This window comes from Molothrus ater, chromosome 16, assembly GCF_012460135.2.
Source record: "Molothrus ater isolate BHLD 08-10-18 breed brown headed cowbird chromosome 16, BPBGC_Mater_1.1, whole genome shotgun sequence".
Classification (NCBI taxonomy): Eukaryota; Metazoa; Chordata; class Aves; order Passeriformes; family Icteridae; genus Molothrus; species Molothrus ater.
In genome coordinates, this window is record NC_050493.2 from 2,879,658 (window position 1) to 2,898,691 (window position 19,034).

The 19,034-nt window shown below is 49.2% G+C and overlaps 1 protein-coding gene across 3 annotated transcripts; it reads left to right on the forward strand.

Annotated features, from left to right (window-relative positions):
* Nucleotides 1-7,890: 7,890 nt before the first annotated feature.
* DHRS7B (dehydrogenase/reductase 7B) lies at nucleotides 7,891-18,775 on the forward strand. Of its 3 annotated transcripts, none has more exons than XM_036392168.2 (7): nucleotides 7,891-7,946; nucleotides 12,527-12,702; nucleotides 14,568-14,683; nucleotides 15,316-15,526; nucleotides 16,154-16,246; nucleotides 17,530-17,682; nucleotides 18,026-18,775. In XM_036392168.2, exons 1-7 carry the CDS (start codon nucleotides 7,927-7,929, stop codon nucleotides 18,229-18,231), a joined length of 975 nt encoding a protein of 324 aa, XP_036248061.1. In that variant the 5' UTR covers nucleotides 7,891-7,926; the 3' UTR covers nucleotides 18,232-18,775. The 3 variants fall into 3 exon arrangements, with proteins under 3 accessions (XP_036248061.1, XP_036248062.1, XP_054372493.1); XM_036392169.2 differs by lacking the exon at nucleotides 7,891-7,946 and adding an exon at nucleotides 8,332-8,611; XM_054516518.1 differs by lacking the exon at nucleotides 7,891-7,946 and adding an exon at nucleotides 8,936-8,976.
* The last annotated feature ends 259 nt before the right edge of the window (nucleotides 18,776-19,034 follow it).

The following is a 19,034-nucleotide window of genomic DNA, read 5'->3' on the forward strand; positions in this document are numbered from 1 at the left end:
AGGGTTGCTTGTTCCTGTTGGGAAGACTTCCACACATTATGTATCAGTTCAGCCAAGGTCCAAGAGGCTGAGGATGTGTTGTCTCAGGCCCTCTGGGAAATCCCACTGTAGCTGATGAGACAAAATCCTTTGATTTGGGCAAAAATCCACCAAGTTTTAAAGAAATCATCACATATCTCTGAAAGATGCAGTACTTCAGTGAGTTGTATACTCAGTAAATTTGTCTTTTGTTACTCTATTTGAAAGGACAATAACCTCATTCTGAGAAACAAGCTGCTTTTCCATAGGGAGTATTTACACTGATCATTGCCAGCATTATCATGGGAGTTATCTGCAGGAAGCTGCAGGCTAAAGGGAATCCCCAGCAGGAATCTGGGGAGCTAAACCCAGCAGACAGACACCTATGCTAGAACAAACACAGGTAAGACAACACCAAGGACTAAAATGGTGTCACTATGCCTCAGAATTGATAATCCACTGACATTCCCATCTCTGAGGAGTTGCTGGTTTGGAATAGCTCCAAGTTCCCACCTGAGGGTGCAGCAGGTACCCAGAGGGGTTCCCTTTTCTGACCTGGCTCTTTGGCTCACTCCTGCATTGCTGCTGCAACTTTCAGCTCCTGCAGCGCTGCTGGTTGGACTCTGAGGAGCCCTGCAGTGCAAAATCACTGTGACAGTCTGAGTTAAGAAAAAAGGACAACAGTGATACACTTAAGAAAATAAACAGGCTTTTCTGCTGAGAAAATGCACGTGGAATAGCACCCAGATTTCACTTTTCAATGCTGTCTCTGAGGTTGTTTTATTTTGTATTAAAGAAAATCTGAGGCTCTGCAGCAAATTTCTGCAGCCAGGGTTTTCTGTCAAATCCAGTGACAATGGAGGATGTGGGTTTCTTGTTAAAGCTATCTAGAATTTGAGATAGAAATGCACACTTCATAAAATCTTGCTCTGAGCTCAGTCTTCCAAATAAAGCAGAGATGGCATCAAACCCTCCAGGGCCTGCAAAATCCCCACCAAGTTCACTGCAAGCTTGGTGAGCAATTTGGGAGTTTTACTCACAGCATGAACTCAGAATGCCACTGAAGGTGGGACCTGAGGGTTGACAGCCCCTCTGGGGGCTATTTCTGATATTCCTATTTCCAACTTCTCCTTGTCCTTCAGCTGGAGATCACTGGGGCTGCAGGATGGGTGGCACATCTCTCCGTGTCACCACAATGCTCGGAATAGCAGCAGAACCTGAAATGATTGCTGGCTTGGATTGATACCCCGGGCTGTGTGTGGGGATGCACAGCCCAGCTGCCACCTCGGGGCAGGACTGGCACCTCTGACAGTGAGCTGGGGCAGCAAGAGCCAAAATCCACCCTCCTGGAACTGCTGCACTCCTTGGGAGGCACCAGTAGTGTTACAGCCACCTCCAGACTTACAGATCTTGGCACCTGCGAGGCCAAGCTGCCAGGTGGTTATAGCACCCTAAAACTGCAATCCTGAGTGCTGCCCTTTCACTAAAATAATCTGTCACTGGGCTTGGGCAGAGGAGGAAAACTGCTGAGCTTCTGATAAACAGTAGTTCATTTTGCAAGATCGTTGCCACCATTTGCACTAATTGACACTTTTTTATAGTAATCTCTGTTAAAAGACAGAATTTATCAAGTATGCTTTTGGTAGGAAAAGAAAAGCTGATTTTGTTAATGCTCAGTATATTAAAGGCATCATCCTTATTTTGGGAGAAAGAAAACCCAAAATAACTACCCTCCCTTGTTTAATAAACTTCCCCTAAAATATATTTTTAAAAATTTATTCAGTAAAGTTCTGTTCCTCCCTGCTCTGGTTAAGAATTCTTTTTGTTAGTCCCTCGAGTGGATGCTTAAGTCAGGTCTCGCTGTAATTACACACCTCGCAGCAGTGAGGGAGACTTAATTAAGAGAGTCACTGGAGGTGTGTTGTCAGACAGACACAACCCAGGGCTGCTGGAGGAGGCACCAGCATCCAGCTGCAATGGGCATGTTGGGGAAGAAAATTCAACTTTGCCAAAGATTTTGAGATCCTCCTAAAAAAAAAAAAAAAAGAAAGGAAAAAAAGCAGCGTGGACACACCCAGCAGCCTCTGTTCAAAGCCCCTCAACTCCATCATCAGGGAGTCTGTGGTTTTAAAAATCTCTCTGTACTCACCAGGAGACGCTCTGCCACACGGCAAGATTTCAGATTCTCCCTCCCCTCCTCCCAAAAGTGTGACTCACCAGTTTCAAATGGTGACATTTCATTCCCAAACTATTCCGGGAGCAGCTGGCTCCATAGCACATGGGGATGTGGGGAGAAGGGAGGAGGGAAGGAAGAGCCAGCTTGCACAGTGCAAACCACTCATTCTCTCCCCCACACAGGTATGTTGCTTTTACATCTCAGAACCACGTAATTTGGGACACGCTGGCAAATTCCATCGGAGGAAAACAATAAAACAAGCACATTTCAGGGGGAAAACAACAAAAAAAAATCTGCACGCGCCAGTGATGCAATTCCTGGGTCACCAAACCCCTTCCCTGTCAGGCAGGAGGGACTGGGAGAGGGGTTTGCTCTCCAGATGGAAGAGATGTGAGGAAATGCCCTGTCCCCCCTTCTCACTGGGTGAATTTCTGTGTGATCAGGGTCAGGGTTTAGTCAGCATCAATATCTTAATAACGATGAACAAATGCATGTGCAGTGGGACGCTAACAGGGGAATGGCACAGAAATCCGTGTCAGCCCCTGTCCGCAGAGGGGTTTTGCGTCCCACTGCAGTCCGGCAGCGCTGTGTCCCTGCTGTGGGGACATCGCTGCCATGAGCGCAACGTCCTGCGTGTGAGGAGTGAGGTGCTGCGGGCACACACAGGATTCTGCAGGCACAGAATCCCGGGAAATTCCGAGCTGGGAGGGACCCACAGGGATCACCGAGCCCGACTCGGACGTGAACGGCCCAGCCGGGGATCGAACCCGCCACCTTGGCGTTGGCAGCAGCGGCCGGGGCGGCGCTGGGGGCAGGAGCGAGGTCTGGGGCTGTGACTGAGCGTGGCTGTGGGGTCAGAGCTGGCACCCAGCCCCATCTCCAGCCCCAGCCCCATCTCCAGCCCAGCCCAGCCCCGGCCCCGGCCTCAGCCCCGGCCCCAGCCCCAGCCCCGGCCCCGGCCCCAGCCCAGCCCCATCTCCAGCCCCAGCCCCATCTCCAGCCCAGCCCAGCCCCAGCCCCGGCCCCGGCCCCAGCCCAGCCCCAGCCCCAGCCCCAGCCCCAGCCCCAGCCCATTCATCGATGTTCGCCAAAGCGGGGAGGGAGCTGTGCGCGATGGGACCCGCCGGCAGAGCCGGGGTGCCCGCGGGCACTGGCACAGCCGCCTGGCACCGAGGCACTGGCGACACCACTGGGGCTGCAGGGACCGTCCCCAGGGAGGCGACAGCCCCAGGGAGACGTGGCGGGGGCCCAGCCGCTGGTTCTCCCCGTGTGTGCCGGATTGGAACAGGCTGTCACAGCCCAGCCCAGCCCCGTGCATGTCTGCACAGGAAATGTTTGATTACAGCTTCATTCATCCCCTCGGCTGCCGTTGGAAAAGGGGACGCTGTTCCTGTGGCTTTCTCTGCCCGGCAGCAGCCTGGGACCTTGTGCTGCCCAGATCCAAGCCTAATTCCTATTTTTTTCCTTGGGGGAGCCCCACTGAAAGCAGCGCTCATTCACGAAGAGGAGCTGCTCGCTGCTCGATCCAGGCATGCAGCAGCAATGACCTTGGCTAGGTAACCATCTCCTGAATACAAAAATGGATATAAAAGCAGCAATCCCCTTTTTAAAAAACACCCAGTTTTCTGCTAAGGTAGGGAAAGGCAGTGGTTTGTTAAATAAATGCGTCTGTCAGGGCTGGATTTCTTTCCCAGCTTCCCTAAATGCCCTTCACCAGCAGAGAGGGGGAGGGGACCTGCTCTTTGAAGCCTTTTCCTTATGGGAATAGAAAACACGGAAAGAATTCAATTCTCTGCCACAGCCCAGCAGCGCTGATCCACACTTCAAACCCCAAAGCCCGGGAGCCCGGCGGGCTGGTGGGTGCTTGGAGCCTGCAGTACCACAGATTAGCCTTGTTCGATATCCAGCATCATTAAGTGTCCCCCGTGGTGTTAAAGCACAGAAAAAGGGGCAGGAATGGAGACTGGGGAAGAAAAAATTAGGAAATTCTGTGCAGAAAGAACTGCGGTTATCCAAATCTTTGATCAAAGCACCATCTAGTGAAGAACAGGCTCCTTGCAGCTGGCAGCGCTCTGGGCAGCTGCACCAACATTTGCCTTTCACCACAAGTTTGCTGCTAAAAAAACCCCAAAATCACCCAAATATGCACAGCTCGTGCTGGATCCGAACGATCAGGAACATGCCCCAAAAATTGCTGCTCTCTCCTTAAATCTTTCTGAGTGGAAACGCGTTCCTGTGCTCCCCTGATCTCCCACCAGAGAACCTCAGCCCCCTGAATCCTGCAGGGAACGAGGCACCACAGGAAGAGAAGGATTTCCATGTTGTAGTTCGGGAGCTAAGGAAAAGAAAAGGTAAGGGAGCGGTCCAAGGTCGTGCAGGAAGCCAGAGGCAGATCCGGGAATAGAGATCAGCCACCCTAGACCCAGGGATGCCTGAACAATAGCACAGCCTCTCCCTCTGCTGTCATTTAACTCCTTCCTGACCCACCCAAACCCAGACAGGGGTGGGCTCTCCTCTCCTCTGCAGATGTGTCTGCACCTTTACAGCTCTTGGGGGGCCCAACCCTCAGCCTGGTCCTGCTTTTCCTCCTCCAAACCAAGTAAAGGCAGCAGGGAAGGGCAGGGCTGGGTATCCTGAGAGCAGTGAAGCTGCAGGTAGGAAATACTTCTGTAAAGCTGGCCTGAGCTGTCCTCTCATCAATTAAAACAACCACAATTAGCATCTATTTATGGAAATGGTGGCTCAGCTTTGCCATTTCTGTGTGTGACAAAACATCACTCTCTCCCCTGGAAGCATTCAGCTCCATTAAAGTGGCTGTGGAGTGTGGGGATCTGCAGGAGGAGAGGATATTGCTGCCTCTCCCTCTTCCCCAGCTCTTGGGTTATCTGCAAGGATTGGGGATTTGCAGCACGATCACACATCAGAAATGCAGTTTCACTAAGTCTACACTGTTCTCACACTGAGCTTGGAAATGCTGCAGTGCAGGCTCTGGAGGAGACAGTAATTACAAACAAACCTTATAGAAAATAGCTGGGAAAGAAAAATAATACTCAGGTGGTGGAAAAAAACTGAACTGCAATGAACTGAACCTGCAGCAAAATTCTCCCAGAGACAAGAGCTGAGAGAAATAGTGACCAAGTACCCAGAAAGTTCTCTGAAAGGAGTTTGATGTCCTTGAGTCAGAGCCCAGGTCCAAACCAGAACTACAACTGAGGCAAAAGTTAAGAACATTTTCTTGGGTCACTGTCTGAAAGGGACACAGACAAATCTGCAAACAGCTGCAGGGGCAAAGAATTGGAAAAGCCCTGAGAAGCCCTTATTTGTCTGTTTTCCATCCTAGGTCTGCTTTTTTCCCCCCTACCACCCCAGAATGTTTTCATTGACTCCAGTGTGGGAACAGGGAGGGGAGGATGAGAGTCTGCACCCTTCTATGAGAGGCTGAGACAAGAAAATCTTTAATCCTGCCACAGCCCTTGGAACATTTACATCTCCCAGCCACGGGCATTGTGAAACTGGGAACTCTCAGTTCAAGCTAGTTCAAGGATGTTTTCCCTGGGGAAGGGTTTTGTTACCCTGTGGGGATTTCTGCCCAGATCTTTGCTCTTAGGGTAAGCAACCAAAGCTTTTCTTACAGAAAGAAGCTGCATCTTATACTCCTGGAAAAAGAAAAAGTGACAAATAAGAGCCCACAGGAATTAGGGCACAAAATTGCTGCCCTAGAGATTAGGGTTAAAAGGCTGCAGATCTGCACTCAGTGATTGCAGATGTCACCAAACACAAGTGCAAACTCAAATCCTTGAGTTTGGAGATTTTTTCTTTTCTCCCCGTCAAGAAAGAGCTCCTGCACTGCAAGAGGGCAGCAACAAAACAGCAGGATGTTTGTCAAGGAAGTGTTAACATGCTAAAAGGATTCCAGCCCTCTGCAGTTGTGGCCTGACAAAATGAGAAAGGAAAGAGATTTGAGTGCAAATAAAACCAACAAGCATAGTTTTACATGATGCCACTATTTACCAGTTGGGGCTTGCCCAGTCTGCAAACCAGTCCTAGATTTGGGGGAGAGTCTTCACTGGTGGTTCTGAGAACAAAGACATGTTGACATCAGTAAATCTTCTAATCCCAGTGCATGATGTGTCAATGAGCAGCTTTAAATCAGAGGTGAATTTCTTGCTAATTACATTAGATTAACCTAAGGAAATGGAATCCCAGTCAAAGCAACAAAGTCAACCTTTACTCCACTGACTTTGCAGCTGCAGCTCCAATCTGAGCTTTTGCTGTGGGACTTGGTTTCAATCAGCTCTGCCAGCACCTGCCAGCCTGGGAGAGAGCATTTGAGCAGGTTCCTGTTCCAATAAGCACCTGGGAGATGCCAGGGAAATGAGGAGAGCAGCCTGGGCACAGCTCTCAGGTCACTGCTGTGCTGTGCATGAAGCTCCAGCTCTTGCTGCCCCACCTGGGTGGGCAAGCAGGACTGAAATGGCTTTTTCCAGCTCTGAACCAACTACAGCTCCCAGTAAGGCTGCCATGGCATAAACTACCTTCTTCTGGGGTTTATTTTTCGATTTAATTTGTGTAAATTAAATGATTGATTCTTCCATATCATTACATATTGTCCCTGAAGTCAAAAAAGTGCATGATCATCCTTCCTTTCAGACAGTAATTTTTAGGAAGATTTTGAATTATTTTCTCATTTTTCCCTGAAATATTGATCCCTTACTAATCATGAACCAGCATTGAAGCTTTGAATTAATTTCAGTGTTTTCCCTATTAGAAGAGATGAGCAGAAAAAATTTACCATAAAAATGGATGATAAAACCACCTTTCAAAGAACTGCTGCAAAAACCCTGTCCTTTATCTCTCTGCTGTGCACAGGGAAAGACATCTGGGATTAAATACCCTTGGAAACATTTCAGTATTTCTGATTCCTCTGTAAATGGAATCATAAAAACCTCACAAAATCCTTCACTAAGAGCAATGCCCTGTGCCTTTCCTTCCTCAGGGCAAGAATCCTGACACATTTGGACTTTGGGCTTTTGGGATCACTGGGGCCAGGTTTGTGCCCTTATCAGTGCCAGGGGATTTACAGCTGCTCACCCAGGCTCCATTTCTGCACAGAGCTCATGGAAAATCAGAGAAATTTGGGTTTTTCCCCATCACAGATTTGAAAAAGGCTCTGCAGAAATGTCTATTTTCTCCTACAGGAATTTACTGCTGTTCCTCACAGTCACACCTTGCACAGTCCTGTCCTGTGCCAATGTCACCCTCAGGGTGGGATTTTGGGAGTGTCCTGTGCCAGTGTCACCCTCAGGAGGGGATTTTGGGGTGTCCTGTGCCCATGTCACCCTCAGGGTGGGATTCTGGGGTGTCCTGTGCCGATGTCACAGTGCCCGAGCTCTGAGGGGAGAGGCTGTGGAGCCTCCCTCCCTCACCGGCCATATTCCAGAGCAACCCTGTTCCGTGCTCTGGGACGGCCCTGAGCAGGGAGGCTGAACCCACGCCCCACAGTCCCTTCCAGCCTGACCGCTTCGGGATTTTGGGATTCCGGGACTGAGGGCAAGACCCACCCGGCGGGAACCCCGAGAGGGCGGAACCTCTGATTGCATCGCCGCTTCCGGAGGGGCTGCGCAGGCGGAGGGACAGGTGAGGGCAGCTACTCTCCCACAGCCACTTCCGGTTGGCGTCACGGGGAGAGGAGTCCGGGCGGAAGCGACCCGGGCCCACTTCCGGCGGTGGCCATGGTGACGGCAGCGGCCAGGTGGGGACAGAGGGGACAGGGGGGACACCCGGGAGGGGCCGGGGGGCTGCGGGGCTCAGGGGAGTGCGGGAGAGCTTGGGGGAAGGCGGCGCTGGAGCGCGCAGGGACGCCAGGCGCTTTCCGGGACAGAGTTCACCGCTGGTACCGACATTAAAAACCCAATTACAGATAAATTAAAAACCCAATTACAGATAAATCAGGGACAGCCGGCTGTCATGGCCTCACGGAGGTTTAAGTGGCTCTTGATTTGGTAAATGTCTGCAAAAGGCTTTGTCTGGAACAACAAATGTTTGAGTTTTCTGATCAGGCTGCCTTTGTTTCTGTCCCGAACACCAACGGAGGAATTCCGTGTGGGAGGGAGGGAGGGAGGAATTACACTTTGGAATTACACTTTGTACCTGAGTAAAAGGGGCAGGAAGATAAGAGAAAACGATTTCATAGAATCCTAGGCTGGCTCGGGTTGAAAGAACCTTAAATCCCCTCTCATTCCACCCCTGCCAGCACCTTCCACTAGACCAGGTGGGATTCCAGGTAATTCCTCAAGTCCGGGCTGGTTTCTGGGTGCTGCAAACAATTTTTTTCCCTTTTTGCTGCACCTTGGGTTGAAGAACTCGGGCAGGATGCACTGAAGGACTGCAGAGATCCAGCAGAGGCTGATGCTTCAGGTAATGCCTGGCTGGCTTTGGGAATTCCAGCTTTCTTTGGGAATTCCAGCTGGGCTGTTCTCTCCTCCTGCTCCCTGTTTGGATGAGGAGCTCTGCCCAGTTGCTGCATTCCTCCTGAGCAGTTTTTACTGCTTTCAGCGTTTGAGCTCACTCTGTTTTCTCGGTGTGGGGGTTGAATTCCCCGTGCCCTGGAAAGGTCAGGGCTGTGTTCCCTGGGTTTGTTTTTAGAGGCAGCCCGGGCTGGGCTGGCATTGGACACTTGCTTGGATCGCTGCCAGTTCCACATTTAACTCGGGGCTGTCCTGAGGCAGCACCGAGGCAGCTCCAGCTCAGAGCCACTGTTGGTGAGCCCCTTCCTTTCTCAGGTAGGACCTTGTGCTTTCTTCAGACTAAAGCCCTCACTCAAGCCCACAGGGGCTGTGCTTTTTTTCCTTAGGAAAACCAGTTTTTTCCCCCCTTCCTTTTATCCCTCAAGCCGTTGGGTTTGGGGTTGCAGCCTCCCAGCTGGTGCCACTTGTCACCTAAAGGACAATGTGATTCTGGGAGCCTGGAGCTGCACAATCAGCTTTATTCCCCCCTTGTTTGGGGAAGCTTCCAGGGGTTTGGTTCTTTAGGATCTGCTCTCATCTTTGCACCCTTGACCTTATTAATGAATAAGGTCATTAATCCTTGTTCTTTGAGAAACCACTGTCCTGGCTTTTATAGGAGAACACCCAGTTTTGTTTTAAAGGGAAAGTTCTGGGTTTATTTTTAATTGGATGGTTGTAATTTATTCTATGGGAATAAATCACATTTATCCAATTAAAGTGGATAAATGTGATTTAAAAAGTTTCAAAAAAAGTCTCCTGTCACCTGTATTTGCTGACATTATCAGTGTTCTTATTTCTGCTCTCTGGTAACCTGCATGTCCCAATCCTGCCCTTTGGGATGGAGAATTGGGAATTGCAGGACTTGGGTTGCAGTTAATGAGCAGAGGCTTCTCCCAGGCTGAAACCCTGGTGTAATAAACATTACCTGTTAAAAACAGAGGGGTTTTTCAGCCTGAATACCCAAATTACTGAACAGAGGTGATGGTGGGGTCTCAGACCTTGGAGCAGGAGGCCTGGAGATGGTGAATGCATCTCAGATGAGGGGTGGCCCCCACGTGTCCCCCACCCTCACCCCCATTTTCAATGTGACACAGCTTTTCCTGCTCTGGGCTGCCTTTGGCTGCTTCAGTGTCACCTAAAGTTGGGGTTGTGATAGAAGCAGGTCAGGAAATCAAAGCAAAACTTGTTGCTGTGGGTCTGAAGTGCTACAGAAGTTTTTCTGTCCCAAATGATTTATTCAGCTGGGTTGTGCTCTCTCTCAAGTCTGACTGATCTGAGATTTTCTTTGTTTTGGGGTTTTTTTATAAGAGGCCATTTGAGCACCTTGGAAGAAGGCACTGCATCTGCATGCCCCCAAAAATATTAATATAATATAATATAATATAATATAATATAATATAATATAATATAATATAATATAATATAATATAATATAATATAATATAATATAATATAATATAACTGATATATCAATAATATGTTTATATATTATAGATTAAAATTATATACTATATAAAATAATATATATATAATTTATAATATATAAATTATATATATAAAATATATAATATATATAAATATATAGATAAAGATATATAAATTATATATTAAAAATATAATTAAAATATATAGAGGGATTTACATCTCTGATTGGCAAATCCTTGTCTCTCTGGCTCCTCTCCCTCTCTTCCCCATCCCATCTTTCCCCTCCCCAGAGCTGTTACCTGTTGGCTCAGGCTCCAGCCTGGGAGCTGCCAGAGCAGCTGTTGCTCCTGCCTGGGTTCTTGGTTTGCTGCAGCCTTCAGGCAGAGATGGACAATCTGCCCAGTTCCTGTGTATAGCATGAGAAAAAGGAAAGAAATGCAATAAAAGATTAGAAATATTTGTCAGATCTCAGTGTGCTTTAGTCAGGAGAGGTGTCAGGAAAGGCCCCTCTCCTCAGTTACCTTTGCACCTGCATTTCACTGAAACCACAGCAGGGCCAGATTTTTCCAGTGCCTCATGAAGGAAGTGCCAGTGCAGCTGTCAGCTCCCACTTGGGAAATAATGAAAGGGCCTGAACGTGGGCTGAGGATTTTTTTTTTTATTCCAGAATGTCCTGTAAGCCCAATGTCAGCACAGCACCTGCTGTCCCTGCCCACACTTTGTGCTGTGAATCTCAAGAGACCTTTGAGAGAGCAAAAAAAGGGGAATCATAGAGAAGGCAGCTGCTGAGCATGAACCAGTCAGGAGAACCTTTTCATCCAGCCTGAAAATCCAGTGGGCTTGTGTCAAAACATCCCTTTCACAGGAATTATTCCAGGGAAGATCCATTATCTTATGGCAAATGAACTGTCCCAGTCCCTGGCTGCAAACCAGTGCCAAACACGCCCTGTGTGCACTCCCAGACTCGGGTGCAGGAATAAGATGCTGTGCAGTGCCTGAGCTGAATCCTCCTTTGGTGTTTCTGCTTCCCCACTCTGGGCACGCTCCCTGTGCCTGGGCAGCTGCTGCTCTGGTGTCTCCCTGCATGATCCCCACTGCATCCCACCAGGAAGGACTTGAGACACACAAGAGTCACTTTGGGAATGGGAAGCTCCAAAGGACCCCAAGAAGATTTGTGTTCTACCTTGGTGGTTTTGTTTTTAGACCTTGCCAGGTTTATTTAGAGCTGTCTTTATGTGTTACTTTATTGTGTTCCAGCTGTAACCCCAGAAATAGTTATTTTATTCAGTTCACTACTATTTCAGCAAGCTGTTCACTGAGCAGCTATTTGAGGAATTCTCTCCAAGCCCCTGATGGGTATCTGGAAGAGCCTGACATTTTCCACATTAGCTCTGTTCCATGGCATGCAGAGCCTCTGCCATCCCCTCAGTGACACTGAATTCTGCCTTAGCATTGTAGTTACCTCTTGTTTTCTGCTTCTCATGCTCTCCTTGTGTTTGAAGGAGCACAAGTTGTGTGCCCAGAATTTCCCAGTATCTTCCCAGTAAAGGCCTGTCTTGCAGTTCAGACTGCAAGAGTTCAAACTCTGCCTGCATGAGAAAGAAGAAGGGAAGGGAAAATACCCTGATGTTTCATTGTGACTTCATGTGTGACCCAGAAGATTTCAGGAAGGGGTTGTAATTAACTGTACTCTTACACCAAGCTTTGATAAAAGCTCAGGGATATACAGAGGGAAAATTAGTGGCCTTTTCACAGGAGTCCCACTTGCTCTTTGGCCCTTAGTAAGCTGTCACATAAACTCTCTTGAAGGAATGGCTTAGCAAGGAGATTAGGGCTATGCCTTGGTATCAGAATCCAATCCTAGGATGAGATTTCAGTGTGTTAAGCAAATTACTGGCTCAGAGAGAAAACCTGGAGCCTCCAAAAGACAGACTGGCTTACATCCATCTGGGATAACACACAGTAACTGATCTCTGGCTTGTAGATACTCTGGTACTGGCTGTTCTAGAGAAATCTGAACAGTTTTTTACAATCAGAAGAATGTGGAGAAATATCCCAGCCCTGAGGAACTTCCACACAAGAGGGTGAATTTAGGGCAAAACATGGGAACAGCATCCCTGAACCCAAGTTTGTGATGGGACAGCTGACAGGATGCAATGCCAAGTGTCCTGCTGGGATGTTCACTTCATTACTGTTTCAGTGCTTAAAATTGGGTACTGATGTGAACTTTCCAAAACCTGAATGAAGGGATGAGAAAACCTGCTGAAGACACAGAGGTACCTTGGTGGTTTATTGGTGGTCTAAGGCAGGGTTAAGAAGAATAATTTCAAAGTAGTTTTCAGGCCTTTGCTCATTTTCCTCATGGTGAAATGATCTCTTTCCTCTCACCCTGTGGCTCTAGGAAGACAGCTGAGAAAGGGAAGCTGATGGATTTCACCAGCACTGTCATCATCCCGCTGCTCTTCGGCAGCCTGGGCATCTTCGCGCTGTTCCGGCTGCTGCAGTGGGTGCGGATGCGAACCTACCTGCAGGAGGCTGTGGTGGTGATCACAGGGGCCACCTCTGGCCTGGGGAAAGGTATGGACACACACAGCCCATCAAGGGCAGCACGGGCAGGGGGCTGTGGCAGGAGCAAAGCAGGAATGAGCTGAAAGCTCCTGCTGATCTGAGTTTGAGACACGCAGCTCCCACCTGAGTCATAAGCACTTGGTTTCAGTCAGCTCTGCCAGCACCTGCCAGTCTGGTAGAGACCATTCCTGTTCCAATAAGCACCTGGGAGATGCCAGGGAAATGAGCAGAGCAGCCTGGGCACAGCTCTCAGGTCACTGCTGTGCTGTGCATGAAGCTCCAGCTCTTGCTGCCCCACCTGGGTGGGCAAGCAGGACTGAAATGGCTTTTTCCAGCTCTGAACCAACTACAGCTCCCAGTAAGGCTGCCATGGCATAAACTACCTTCTTCTGGGGTTTATTTTTCGATTTAATTTGTGTAAATTAAATGATTGATTCTTCCATATCATTACATATTGTCCCTGAAGTCAAAAAAGTGCATGATCATCCTTCCTTTCAGACAGTAATTTTGATTGATTCTTCTTGTAGATGTATATGCAAGGAAGTCTCAACATTTGGTACAAAAAAATTAAATCACCTTGCATAAACTGGAGCTCATCAAACAAGGAATTAGATGCTGTTCTTGTGCTGTCAGGGATCTTTTCCCTAAATCCTGAAAAAGCCAGGAAGCCAAATTGTTTCTTTAAAACCTCCCAGAAATTGTGTTCTGCCTTCACTTAATTCCAGCTGCTCTGCAAAACTTTCCACTCCTTTTCTTTGTCCCTCACCCTCAAGTTAAGGTACCTGTCATGGTACAAATCCATCCACTCTAAAGTCAAACTCTTGGCATTATTAACACCAGGGAGTATTTTTTTTCCAAATGAAACTTATGTTTTGCTTCAGTGGCTACATTCTCTAATTCTGCTTTCTATAATTGCTTTAAAAGCTGCTTGAAGAGAAGACAAGGTGCTCTCTGCTATCAAGTCCTCTCATTAGGATGAGTACATTTCTAGAACAAATAGAGCTTTAATTGATGCTGCCTTTGCATGTGAGTTTGTCCCTAAGGACAGGGGTGTTCAGGAACTGGCCAAAGGAGATGAACTGGTTCTCTCTGCCTGCCTCAACCAAAGAGTGGGAGTGGTAAAGGATCTTGTACTTCTCATCAAGAAGAGAGGAAATTAGCATTCCAGGAGAGACCTTCCAGCTGGAGCTGTCTGTGCTGTGGGGTGTAGAGACTTCCACCACTGTACTGTAAAGTTTCCTCCCTTTTTGACTCATTTGCAAGATCTTCTACAACTCCCCTTACTCCTAGTTATTAATACACCAGACCACCTCTAATTACTGTGTGTTCACTGCCATCCACTGTCACCCCTTGTGCAAACAAGCAGTTTGTCCCTCTGGCTCCCAGAGGGGACAGGAACATGCAATTAGGAGGACAATGGCCTGGCATCCCTTCTCCAGGCTTTTCCCCATGAAGAGAATCACCTTGATGAAGGCATTAAAGCCCAGGCTCCCAGAACCTCTGGAGGTGTTCATTAAAACTGAAACTCCTAAGACCTGTGGTAGATGACACACACAGGGTAACTGTGGTCAAAAACAAAGAGGCAAATGTGACCAGCTGAGGGGGAGGATGTGTGAAGAGCACAGTGAGTGTCTGACCAGCACTGAATGTTGTGAGCACAGCAGCTGCCTCATGTGTCTGTCACAGTCCCAGGAGAGTGGGAGTGGCTGTGACCTCTCTGTCAGTCAGCCTGGCCACCACACAGCAGCAATAAAGCCACCTGCAATAAAGACCCTGCAGCAAACAGCACTTTGAGCTATCCCCAGGGCTGATGTGGATCTGTCCTTTGGCTGATATTCACATGCCCACTTTACTCTCTTCTTGCTTCTCCACAGAATGTGCCAAAGCTTTCCATGCAGCTGGCTCCAGGCTGGTGCTGTGTGGCAGAGACAGTGAGAAGCTGAAGGGGCTGGTGCAGGAGCTTTGTGCTGTCAAGAATCACCGCAAGAACGTGAGTGTGGCACCAGGACAGGCCCTGGCCTCACCTGGCCTGGATTTCTGCTTGGGCTCTCACAGGAGTTACAGAATTGCCTGTGGGCTGTTCTCTTGAGCAATAGGAAAAATGCAGCTCTGTGTTAGGGATGGATGCTGATACAGGAGTACACTGAGCTGGCAGGTCATTCCTTGTAAAAACCCCTAAAAGAAGCCAGCTTGGCTAGAAATGGAAGTGAAAGCACACGAGGGCAGAGTGTCCAGACCCCTTACACCTGCACCTCATACACCAAATCTAGAAAAGTGACTTCATTTCTGTTTTTATTTTTTATGCCTATGCCTGCTGACTGTGGCTAAGAAAGGTACTGCTGGCTCCTGCAGAAAACACATGGGTTAGGTTTTGCCTTTTTCAGATGCATTTTCTTTAATAAGACAACAGGAAACTTTAGTACTTGAGGAAGATCTCCCTTGTCCCTTTGCTAGGCTCAGGGATAAGGAACAGGGTACAGGAGCACAACCTGATTCTGCCATGAATTCCCCACGTGGAACAGGGTCTGGATGGCCCTGCTCCTGTGCTTCCAGAGCTGGGGGATCCCAGAGCTGGCACACCCAGCACTGAACTGGATTTTGCTAACTTGAGTTTCTTCACAGCCACACGAGCCTCACACCGTGGTGTTTGACCTCTCAGACACCAAGGCTGTGGTGAATGCAGCTGAGGAGATCCTCAAGGCCTTGGGTCACGTGGACATCCTGATCAACAACGCTGGCATCAGCTTCAGAGGCACCATCGTGGACACAGGGCTGCATGTGGATAAAAAAGTGATGGAAACAAATTACTTTGGACCTGTAGCCCTCACCAAAGGTACCTGTGACCCACAGGATTTGGCTGATGCCTCTGCAGACCACCAGAGCTGAGCACAGCTTTGCTTGTGATGTCATTGTGGCTGGTACAGCACAGGCTGAAGGGAGGTTTGGGGTTCTGGGCAGGCCTGAGGGCACGACTGTGTGGGAAATGCCCCAGTGGAGATGATCCCTGGTTCCATCTCCTGATTTCAGTCTGGCAGGGGCTTGGGAAGAGGTCCAGTTATCCTGTCTGCCCTGACAGAATGTGTTGGGGGGTTCCAGTGGAGCTGCAGCTTTCCTGGGAAGCTTTGGTCACACAGAAAGATCAGCCTGGATCGTGTCAGCTGCAGGAAATGGGAAGATGTTCTGGTGGCAAGAAAAGCAAATCCTGCTGCCCACTGTGTGGGGGATCAGAGCCACCACAGCAGCCCTTGTGCAGCCTCTGGCACAAGGAATCTCCTCACAGGTGACCCTCCCAGGCAGACACAGCTTCAGTCAGAGGCACCCCAAGCACTGTCCCAACCCCTGCCCTGAAAAGGGATCTTGTAATTCCCTTCAGCATCTCTGAGTGCTCTGAAAGCTTTGATTCTTGACAGCAGCAATGGCAGGAGTGTTGTCTGAATGGGTCTTTTCTGTCCTTTGCTAGCACTTCTCCCCTCCATGATCAAGAGGAGACAAGGCCACATTGTGGCCATCAGCAGCGTGCAAGGCAAAATAAGCATTCCTTTCAGATCTGCATGTAAGTACCTCCACAGAAGATGGGAAAGACATATTTGGGGCACCAGGCTGAATAAATACTTGGCTCCTGCTTCCACATTTAGCTCTCCATGGAATTGGCTGTGTGCAGGGAAGGCAGAGCTGTGCATCACCCTCAAAGGGGTTGCAAACCACTGACAGCACTCTTAAATACAAAATCTTAGCCCTGTCCTAAAGTTGTTAAGGGATGGAGAATATGTTTTGAAAACAGCTTGATTGTCCTATCTTGAGAGTCATTATAATTCCATAATTTTATGGTATTTTGTCCTTGTCATTTGTCTGCCTTATCTCCTCTAAGAAAGCAGGAATTTTTGGTTTTAATAAATTATGAAGTGCTGTAGTACAAACAATGCTAGAACAAAAGCCTAAACAATCTTGATCCAGCAAACTCTTCAAGGTAAATTAGTTATGACAAGAAATATTGGTGGGATTACTGAGAAAAAAACCTTTTAAAAGATGGATGAACTAGGATGAGAGCAGACACACAAACATCTGTAAATCACTGAAAGTGAACACCAGAAGTAGAGTGGTGATGGCATGCAGTGGGTCAGGAATGATGCTGAGGGGGGGAGAGCCTGGAATGTCTGAGCCATGGGGTTTTGCAGGTGATGTGGGTCCAGCTGCAGAAAGTGTGTTCTGAGGAGCTCCCAGGCTGCTTCCCAGGGACCAGAGCCTGTGGATGTGGCAGCAGGAGCTCAGCCCTTGCCTGGATCACTGCAGGGTCCTCAGCCCTTGCTGAGCTGGCTCTGGTGCTGCTGGTGTGGTGGGGGCAGCCACAGGCAGTGACCAAGCACAAGGACTCACTCAGCCATTTCATGGGGGAAAATCCTGCCCTAGGCCACGCTTCCCTGCTGTGCCTGCCTGTGTCATCTGCTGTTCCTTTGTGCAGCCAAGCCCTGAGCCTGCTCTGCAAGTCCCTGGTGCTCAGCACGTGCAGGGCAGCCAGCTCTGCCTTCCAGAGGCTTTGGGTCTCCTTTATCAGGACTGGGAGGCAGCTTGGGCTCACTCTGGAGTGCTCTGGCAGGGCTGTGATATTAAGCTCAGGATCCCAGCCAGTTTTGAACTTGAGTTTACATTTTGTCTTCCTAAATTGCCTCTGACTCCCACTACCTGTTGCTGCCATTCACTAAACAAAAACAAAGGCAGAGGCTGGAGAGCAGCTCTTACTCAGGAGTGGCTGCATTGTAGTGAAAATCCCATTCAGAAAGTGAAAATTCCTTCAGCCTGCTCCTCTCCTTGGTGCACAGTCCTTGTCCTGTTTTCCAGATGCTGCCTCTAAGCACGCTACCCAGGCCTTCTTTGACTGTCTGCGAGCAGAGGTGGAGCAGTATGACATTGAAGTGACAGTTGTGAGCCCTGGGTACATCCAGACCAACCTGTCCCTCAACGCTGTCACAGCGGATGGATCTCGCTATGGAGGTGAGATACCCCTCACTGCCCTTTCCAAAGCATCTCCATGTCATCATAAGGTGTGTTTGCAACACATGGCCTCTGGTGGGGCCACAGGTTAGCCCTGAAGGATCAAAAACCACCTCTGGATGTAGGGTAGGAACAGCAAGCCCCAAAATTGAACCTTTCCAGACAGCAACTATTGCCTTCAGGGCCAGCCATGAGCAACAGCTGCCTGTGCTCCCATACCCAGCTGGAGTGAGAGCCAGAGCAAGCAGCCATGTGCAGTTAGAGCACTCCTAGGAAAGGTGCTCAGTGGGGTTTACCTGCTGCTGCTGCTGCTGCTGGTGCTCACTCAGCTTTCCCTTGGCAGTTATGGACAAGACCACGGCCGAGGGACAGACGGCGGCCGAGGTGGCTCAGGTGGTTCTCAATGCAGTGGGACAGAAGAAGAAGGAAGTGCTTGTGGCTGGCCTGACCCCCTGCCTGGCTGTCTACCTGAGGAACCTCTGCCCCAGGCTGTTCTTCACCTTAATGGCATCTAGAGCAAAAAAGGAGAGAAAAGCAAAGGGCTCTTAGAGCTCAGCTGCCCTGAGCAGGGAGAGGCTGAGCCCCTGCAGTCGGCTGGGACATCACTGGAGGTGCTCCTGCAGGAAAACCCTTCCTCCAAAAGCTGTTTACCATTGCATGGAGACTGGGAAGTGGTTTCCCCCACACTGCTGGAAGACAGCACCTAAACCTCAGCTGGAGAAGGAAGGTGCTTGGACAATGGGGGAGAGATGAGGTGCCTGGGAGGGGTCAGGGGAACACTGCAGCTGGGGAGGCCCTGGCTGGGAGACTCCTCACCTCACTGCAGGCATGCTCAGCTTTACTGGCCTGCTACAAATAAACCCCACCTGTTCTGCCTTCACACGAGCAGCCCTTGGCTGTCCCCACCCCTGTGAAATACAGTCCTCAGCTGGGAGCTCTCGTGATCAGTGTCTCATTCCCACTCCTTCCAGTCTGATCCAGGACATGCTGCTTGCAGTGGGAAACTTCACAGCCTCTTCCTGTTAACGTGCCAAGTCAGCTGATAAATTAGGCTCAGTCCAGTGCCACTTTTAAAGAAGTAACTGATGTACAATTTGGGTGTATTTGGCATCATTTTACCTGTCTGAATCATGCCCTGCTGATGGACTGGGACAGTTCATTCTGCAGTGACAGCTCTGTGGATCCCAGCCCGAGGAATGCAGGGAAGCACTGAACAGGTAGAACAGCACAGCAAGGCAGCTGCTGCCAGGACACACTGCACAGGTGACAGCAGCACACCTGGGCCACCTGCAGCACAGAGCAGGTGTGATCCTGTGGATGCCAGGCACTCTCTGGCACTAGAGAAGAATCCA